At 37.2% G+C, this 9,448-nt stretch overlaps 1 protein-coding gene across 1 annotated transcript; it reads right to left on the bottom strand.

Annotated features, from left to right (window-relative positions):
- Window positions 1-2,229: 2,229 nt before the first annotated feature.
- henmt1 (HEN methyltransferase 1) lies at window positions 2,230-8,773 on the bottom strand. The gene is made up of 9 exons (XM_054602940.1): window positions 8,682-8,773; window positions 7,094-7,206; window positions 6,023-6,157; window positions 5,631-5,813; window positions 5,268-5,454; window positions 4,053-4,272; window positions 3,548-3,656; window positions 2,979-3,141; window positions 2,230-2,340 (listed from the first exon to the last, which is right to left on the bottom strand). Exons 1-9 carry the CDS (start codon window positions 8,763-8,765, stop codon window positions 2,230-2,232), a joined length of 1,305 nt encoding a protein of 434 aa, XP_054458915.1. The 5' UTR covers window positions 8,766-8,773.
- Window positions 8,774-9,448: the final 675 nt, after the last annotated feature.

The raw sequence follows: 9,448 nt of genomic DNA, 5'->3' as shown, positions 1-9,448 counted from the left end.
TTGATTTGATTAAGTTACCTTCAAATCACAAATGTATTAAGTTGTAAAATAATTATATTGATTTTACTATAAATATATTAATATTAAATCTAAAGTTAGACACAGAGCAAAAAAGAAAATAAATCAAAATAAAGTTTATTTTCGTAAACAAACTAGTTTTAAAGGACAAGAAAGGTGAAACAACACATTTTGTGGGTACATGCATACGTTTTCCAGTCAAATTCCACAAAGATTATCCAAACGCAGTGTGCAGTATCTGCTTGCTTTTTTTCTTCTTTATGGCAATTTATTTTTTGGGGTTAACAAAATGTAAAAATGTACTACTGTCTGCCCCTTTCTAGAGCAGTAAATACAGAATATAAAAAGGGGCTTCTATGATGAATATTACTGTAGAAGTACAAGTATCTAATGCCCAGCCTTTAAGCTATGTATCTATTGTATACCTATGCTTTGCAACTCAACTATGTCTTCAACTATGTCTCAACTATGTCTTTCCGAGCTGGCCTGTTGACCAGGAAAGCTTACATCAGTGAACAAATGGAAGATCCTGTGATGTACTAACAATTTTATTAATGTGTAACTGTTGTATAATGTAATTTGTTTCACTTAATGATTGTACATAGAAGGACTAGTTAAGTAATCCACTGCCATGAAGAAAATACTAAACAGCACCTGTTTAAAAAAAACCAACCAGATTAATAGTTTTGTGTTTATCTATATTTCCTAAAATCTTAACTAACAGAACCGTCTTAAAACCACTCTAATTAACCAAAACAATCAATACATGACAGATAAGGGAATCTAATCTTAAACAACATAAATGTGATGAGAGTTTTGAAAGCCTAAGGGTATCATACACGTTGACTATTTGCCTTTCAAGTCTAACAGGAGATTAAGTGGACAATTTATTTAGTTTATTAGCAAATTTGCCAAAGTATACATCATACTGTTAATACCTGGGACCCGGTCAGGCCTATGCATATTGAGAATATTAGACGCATTATAACTAGTGAAAAAAGACTGTACAGTATCTGTAATCTTCTGTCATAAGCCATAGTAGAGGTTGGGTACTTCCTGTTCTAGATAAACTATATATGTGTTATGTCAATATCTGCACAAGTGTCATCAGTGTATGGTGTTTTAACTATACGTCCCTGTTCGGTTTTTATGTGTTTGTTCAGCATGATTAAGACGTCCTTTTGTTAGCTTGCAGAACTTGACACATCTTTTTCCTCATTTGATATTGTGCCATCTTTTAATATGAATATTACCACATCGAAGGAACAATTTTGCTTGCCTATTTAGCATGTAGGAAAACATTTTGTCCTCATTACTTCCATGTTAAGCAGATATTTGCACAGTGTATGATCTAACTGTAAATCAGTGTGTTCTCATTTTGTGTTTTTATTTTTGGCATGGTTGAAATATCTGTTGAAAATCTCATCCATAAAGATATCATCTGCTTTGTTTTTGATTCTGTCATTGCTGATATTGTGCCATATTTTTGCTCAATATTTTATTGTTAAGAAAAAAGTCTCACTACATAGTTAAGGCAGTGTTAAGTGTATGATTTATGGTTAACATATATCAAATATTGGAGATTTTTGTGTGTTTTTTGGTTAAAAATCATTTGTTTTACCTGTGTGACACAGGTATGATTATCCTGGTACCTAACATGTTGTTACAAACATGGTCTCTCTCTTCTGTGAAGCTGTTATGAAACTGTATAATAAACTGTAAGATGTGGCTGTGGCTGTAAAGTGATGTTCTGCGCGGTTTGACGCTGTCCAGTGTTTCCTGTTACAGATTTGTCCTCTCGGCCAACCTTTTCTTCCTGAACAAGTGTGCTGGATGCTTCAAATGTGTACCTTGCACTGTTGAATAAAACGGTCTAAAACCTCGAGCATGCTTTGAGATTGCGCTTCAATTTGGCTATAATGCACAGCAATCACAAAGTAAACGTTTTCTCACATTTTGAGTTTTATTGTACCATTCACATTCAGAGTGTCTTAGTCGCCTTAGCAAGTATACTCCTATTTAAGAGGCCAATGGATATTTACATATAACACAAAGTTGCATTCCAAACAAGCAATCTAATAAAGCCAAAGTTTCAGCAGTGCATTTAGGAACTATTAGTACAACTGCACAGTTCAGCTGTAACCAAGGGCAACCATATGCTCACCCAACAAGTCACCTATTTGTCCCGACAACAAAGCAGTATGTTCCAGATCAAACATTTGCATCCCAGTCTTCCTCTGGGTCAACACTGAGGGAGCACTGTCTGACCTCTGCATACCCACTGTCCTCCAAAGCACCATGATCCTTCTTCTTCTTCTTCTTCTTCAAGGTGTACAAAACACAAATGAAGGACCAGTGTCACAACCACAGAAACCATCATGTATCAAACTCATAGAATAAGAAGCAAAGCAGGAAACATTGCAAAGTCAGCTGATGATGCACTGCTTTCATAAGTGCAATGACCTATGTTTTAGAGAGTGGTGGTGGTGGTTGGGGAAACTAAGCTTTGTGAACCATTGTGCAAATGGCTCATTGTTTAGACACACATAGGTACAGTCCAAATGGTGACATCTGTTGGGCAATCCTTGGTATCGCATTTGTATCAGATGTCAGAATGAAAATGGTTTTACAGCTGTCATTACCGTTATGCGCAGTGAAAATAATATTGTAAAAAAGGAACCACTTTTAAACAAGGTCTACAGCCCTGCTTGTGACAGATCGTCAAGTACACACCATATTCAAAACAAGTGTGACTGCCTCGCTTGGGATTTTTTACTGTGTTAAAGCAAGGCATTGATACATCTCTTAGTGATACCTCTGCTTTGAAAAGTCAATACTGTGTTGAGTACTTTGCTTTAAGTCGAACATCACCATTGGAGATATGTTCTTCCCCTTCTCATTATAAATGTTTACGTTATGCAAAAATGATATGATAGACATAACAGTGATGGAATGTTAACAGTACCTTGTTCCTGGTAATTTAGGAGCACAGCAGAGCCGTCCTGGCTCAGTTTAACGTCAGGGTCATCCATCAGGAGCTGTCTGAGGTTACTGAGACTTCCACTCAGGGCACTGACTTTGGGGCAGCAGGACCACAGCACAGCCAGAGGTACAGACACACACCTGCATGCACACACACACACAAAAGATGACATAATGACAATAAAAACCCTTATGACAGCCATGAGATGCCAAATCTTTGGAAATGTTTTTTGAATGAAATGTCAGTAATGACTTTGGTGAGAGTTGCTTTTAACTAGCAGCTCAGGAAAATAGGAGTGTGTGCAAATATTCCATTTTAGGAATAAAGCAGTTTGGAAGACAACAGCTAACAGTTTACTGTGGTATGTTGATAGTAATAGTTGATAAGATAGTAAAGCATGAACTGTAATGAGACAGTATCTTCAAAGACAGTCAGAAGTACAGATGCCACATGAACAAGGCCTGTCTTTGTGATCTGCATGCCACAACCTGCCTTTAACACACCATGGCAGTACTGTTCCTCCTCATCTTCCTCCAGGAAACACACCTGTGCAATTTGCAAGACTCCTGTTGTCCTTGGCCATCTGTCCAAAACAGCTGTTCATCCTCAACTTCCTGAGGCTCCATCAGATTTTTCATCGCTGCTCCACCTGTTGCTGTGAGGTATGTTTTAAAAAAACGGAAACATACTGTATGCTTTTTATGCGTTTAACTTGTAAAGAACATTTGAACATGAAAAACCTTGAAATATTAAATACAATGGTATGGTGAAGAAACCTTTAATTTACACACAAATGGGATTTTGTTGGCCATATTGCTTCCAATATTTGTTTCCAAATGATCAAACAAAACATACACAATCTTATGCGTTTCGGTACAGAGCCTTCTTAGACCACTTTTGAAATCTGGGATGTTCTACCCCATCACATTTTTTATGCTTATTGGATTTTGGGTCTAACACTCAACCGTGAATCCCATTGTTGAAGCGCAACCTCCCTTACCAAATATACACAAATGTTTTGGAAACTATGAACAACAGTCGGGATGTTCACCTGTCTGCTTCTCTTCAACCTCCAGGTGTTGCTCTGAAGCTCTGTGGCATTCCTCCCCTTCACCCTCAGCCTGGCACAGTGTATAAGCGTTATACCTTTCACCAGTCTTCTCCTCCACCCATCTTATCCTCAGCTTTTCTGCCCAGTACAACACCTCAGTCGCCAGGACCCTCCGCAAGATGTTGTTGTCATGCAGGCTGGGGTAGTTCTTACTATACAGCTAATATAGAAACAGGTAAAAAAAAAAAATTAAGACAATATTAGATTTCCATAGAAAGTGGGGGTGGCCAATAATTCAAGATTATAATTTATCATCTTCAATGTAATCATATCGTGATGGAATCATACATCGAGATAGCATGTTACAAAATAACATTGTCTAAATTGCCACTTACAAGCACATACTATCTCAAATTTCTCAGAACATCTGATTATTTTCGATTTAAGTTAAAAAGTCCTTACTTTTCAAATTATAAAATCTGTTTCCTGTTCACATCTTTACTCTCAATCTCAGAATAATCAGAATTTGTAAGAGGGGATCTATCCACTTGTTTATCAATAAATGGTCAGTACTCCTTTTACTTTTTTGTTAGGTATAATAAACAGAAAACAGTGGCATGACTGAATAATCTGACATTTGCTCGAAAAGCACGAGGCATTCTGCATTACTAATTGTTAAACCCAAGAGGAATAAATTAAGAATTTGACTTGAAGTCACTTTCTCATGGTCATGTTTATTTGTTCTCAAAGAACAGAAATAGTTTGAGAGCAATTTAAAATGTTGTTAAGGGGTGGATGTGTTAAGGTCAACTGCCAACTTGACTTTGAAATAAGTTATCTATAATAAAAGATAAAGATACGAGTATACTGTGTTTTCCATAAATGAGTTTGAAAGAGTACAGCACTTGTTAGTATTGGAAAATGGATATTCAGCTTAATAGGACTATTTGCTAAGTATTTCTTTGAAAATGTTGTTGTAGTTTTATATGTTGTGTATTTAGGATCATTCATGTTACATTGTGGTATCTAGTAAGAGTAAATATAGTATGCTATTAACCTTTTATTTTTTTCACAATGTTGTTCAGATTAAGCAATCTATGGTGATCTAAAAAAAGCTGACAGAATCATAAAAATCCCCATACTTATAGTCATTGAAGACTGTGCCAACATGATGCCCGACTCAGAAATAACTGATCTGTAAACAAGGTTACTCACCAGTGTGTATGAAAACACATCCTCGGCATCATCACAATACAACATGTTGTAGACTTCTCTTCCCCCGAGCCGGTGAAACACACCAATCTGGGAGCAGAAGCCAACTCTCTCCTGCTGGTCTAGAGGTGCCTGTCCAACACCAGTAAACTCCACCTCATAACCGTAATCCAAACACACCTTCAGAGCCCTGAGGAGGGATGTTATGTTAGCGAAATTCAGTTTAAATCTTGATTGAGGGAGTTTAAAAGTGCTGATGTGTTTCAGGGTGGATTTATCCATTAACATTCTCTGTCAATGGCATTAACAACGCTATGAACTTGTGCTGACCACTCAAAAAAGCCTGAAAATGGAAAACGAGCATACCAGGACTTGAACTCGGCTCTGGTCCACTCAAACTTGTGGTCACTGTGCCTAAAACCCGCCAGTCTAGGGAAAAGGGGGTTGAACTCAGAGTTCGGGGTGCTGACGATAACCGCCACTGGAGTCATGTAACCAAAGACCACCTCAGAGAAGCGCTCCACATCAGCAAGAGTGAGGTGCTCTATGCTGCAGACAGCCAGGGAAACATGGTGATAGTTAACGGCACAGAGGGACACGGAGAAACAGAAAGATGAAAACATAACCGATAGAGAGACCTAACCCAGTATACAAAAGAAAGAGACAATATTTAATTATGAATATAAAAGACTAACATTAACACTGACAGCTACCAAAGAATGAATACACTGAACCTCAACAGCCATACAGTCTCTTACAGCTCTATACTGGTCACCAGGTCAAATCCTCTGAGGCGGGCGTCTCTTTGTGTGATTGAGCCTTGGTACAGCTCAATGCACAGCTGATCATTACTTGGTTGCAGATAGTCAGTTGACATAGGAGCTAAGCCATGCCTGAAGGAACATACAAGCAGAGTGCACACGTTTTCAATCCACACAGTATAACAATAACTAAAAGCAAAAGGTGATGGAGGAGTCAGAGATAAAGCTCTCATCCACCAAGCAGGTGGGAAAGGGTTATTGAAGGCAACTGGCTTTTTCCCTTTTACAACCACATGTAGAAATAAGTACACTTTTTCTGACAATTATATTAATGTTTCACACAGTAATCACTATTCATCATTAAATAAGAACTACAAATTGTTTTTTGAGAGGTTTCACATGTTGTGTATTAGTCCAGACTAACCTTGGCTCTACGTCAGTTAAATGATTAATGCTAAAAGTGCTGGATAATAATTCAGTAAAATAATTGATCAACCTTCTATAGTGATATGATCATATTGTGGTATTGTTTTACAAAATGATATTGTCCAAATGAATTATTGCAAGTCAACTGTGTTAATTTTTTTTTTTTAAATCTAAGTTTCAGTTAAGATGAAGAGCTACCCGATATGTATATGGTGAAATGCATAGTGGTGGAAAAGTTAAAGGCATTGATCATTAATTGACTATTTTAGGTGAGTTTGCATAGACCTCCATCTAGGGCAGCAGCTAATTTTATTTTCATTATTATTAATTAATCTTTTTTTCTTATTGTAAACCACTAATAATTTAAACTAATGTAGACAAAAGCCAAAGATATATTTTTTTACATTTACGTTTGTAAAGCTACAACCAGCAGACATATTTGCAATTCATGCCTGATTTAACAACTGACATGATATACTGATCTTCAACATTGTTGCTGATTATTGTTTTGTTGCTGATTGATCAATTGATTGTCTTAACTCTGCATTCACCTGTCATCAAACTCTCTGTAATCTCAACCATTTGCCCAGCCCTGTATGAGGAAGTATTCAGCCATGCCTTTGATTTAATAAACATACATACATCTTTTTCTTCACTTTGGCCCCATCGATGTCAACTCCAACCAGCAATTCAATTTCACGGTGAAACTTCAGCTGTTTGAGAAGGCTGCACTCACTGCACCCTAAGTCCACCACCTGTGGAGAAGGGAGAAATAATGATGTATGCTAAATGACTCATGGCTAGAGGGAGTAGTCTAATCTTATGTCAAATTTATCACACTAAAGAACCCAAACCATGCTAATAATTTGATTTAACTAGGTAGCGGCTGTGGTGTAGCGGAGAGCAAGGTAGTTCTCCAATCAGAGGGTTGGTGGTTCGATACCCGGCTTCGATGTGTCCTTGGGCAAGACACTTAACCCCAAGTTGCTCCCGAAGGCTTGCCATCGGTGTGGACTGGATGTTGCATGAATGTTAGTTAGAGTCTGATGGTGGCACCTTGCATGGTAGCCTGTCATCAGTGTGTGAATGGGTGAATGATATGTAATATACTACTGATTGTAAGTCGCTTTGGATGAAAGCGTCTGCTAAATGACTGTAATGTAATGTAATGTAGCGTGGGTGCAACCCTGGTCAACCTAGCTGACCAGTTGGAAAAAAATTACCTCAAAAATAACCTTTTTAATGCAGCAACAAATGGGTCAATAAACATGGAATTTATCATTCATAATTAGATATAATTAAATTGATTAGATCCATTCTCACCGATATTCCATTTAGCTATTTGAGTCATTATCAGCCCAATAGCTGATATCGGTATCGGTGCATTCTTATTCTGAACTTCATGGTAAATGCTTTGAAAAGGCCCACAGACAATCTCTGGACTGAGGACAAGCAATAAGTCTGCAGATGTCCGGGTGGTCAGCAGAGAAAGAGCAATGTTAAAAAGTTCTCTTTTGCAGCATTTCATTAAACATGTGCTTAAAGTGTTTTTGTTTTTTTAAGTTTTGTGATGGAGTTTGTGTTATTCTAAACTTTGACAATGAAATTGGAAATTTTACTGAAAATGTAAATATTGGTCATCTGTATCTGTGATTAGCAATAATCTGTATGGTATTGATTTTAGGTCTGTATAGTCAGAGATGTCCTTAACTCAAATGTATCACATTTTCACAAATGATGGAACAATGTGTTTCTACAGAACCACAAGTTTCAGAAAGGAAGACATTCAAAGTACATAATGCAAGACTTTAATTTTGAAAATTCCCCATATCTACATCAAAATCATTTGATGTAGTCAGAGTTGTCCAAGTTAAATATAAATCTATCAGTCAAACTCAGAGAATAAAGTAATTTCCATCACAACTTAGTGTTAGTGTAATCTGCTTTATAATTCCTGTGATATCTTCCAATAAATCTTTCTTCCATCTGTGTTTTGTATAATACTGTGTGAACACCTTACTCTGAAATCCGGACATAACGTTAGTTGTCTCAAGTGTCGCAGCGCTGCTCTGCAGTCACCACAAACTTTAACGACAGTCTTAACTGGTTTGGTGAAGAGGTTAGCTGCAGTGGTCGCGTTAGCTTTTGAAGTATCGTGAGCAAACGTTACGCAAACAAACGTTTTCTTTAAAGCTAAAGTGTAAAGCATGTTTTCTCATTAAGACGGTACCTTTTTGGGTTTGTTCCTCTTTACAAAATCGATGACAAATTGATGTCTCTGCCTGTGGAGGGCCGGACTGAACATTGGCTCCATCTTGACGTTTTATCCAGCAAAGGTCATTGACCCCAACGGACCCCAGAGGGCGCTGTTATTACTCAGTGTTGACGCAGTATATTTTTATATCGGTATAGTTTCTGCTAAATCGAGATAGATTTGTGCAAGTAAACCTAGTTTCCACACGAGTTGGCTGATTTTTTCAACACAAAAACTAGTGCCAGCAGGAAGTATTTTTGAGTAATCGATCAATTATTGGGCCTATTGAAATAAAAAAAAAACGATAACAAAGCCCATCATAATTTCCTAAAGCCCAAGGTGATCATTTAAGGCCCTGTTTTGTCTTATCAACAGGCAAAAAAAGGTATCCAATTTTTTCCCCCAAAGCACAAAAACAAGCAGCAAACTGACAATTTCAAAGCTGGAACAAGGAAATGTTTGACATGATATTTATGCTTAAATAGTTACAAATAATCCCAGCACCATTGATCAATTAATAGTTGACTAATTGTATCACCTCTAGAGCGTTGTGTTTATAACTTAACTAAGTTAGTGAACATGGTAATATACCTGTGAAACACCAGAGGTTGATATTTTCATAGTGAATATGTTAGCATTAGGCTACAAGCACCAGCATAACAGACCCACGAGCACAGCTGTGACTTGTAGTCTGGTTAAAATGTATAGGTTTCTGTAATGCTTTCTGGATGCTTCAAAAGTGG

Source organism: Anoplopoma fimbria, chromosome 8 (assembly GCF_027596085.1).
Source record: "Anoplopoma fimbria isolate UVic2021 breed Golden Eagle Sablefish chromosome 8, Afim_UVic_2022, whole genome shotgun sequence".
Classification (NCBI taxonomy): Eukaryota; Metazoa; Chordata; class Actinopteri; order Perciformes; family Anoplopomatidae; genus Anoplopoma; species Anoplopoma fimbria.
The sequence above is the reverse complement of the archived record's forward strand: the minus strand, read 5'-3'. Positions and strand labels throughout refer to the sequence as shown.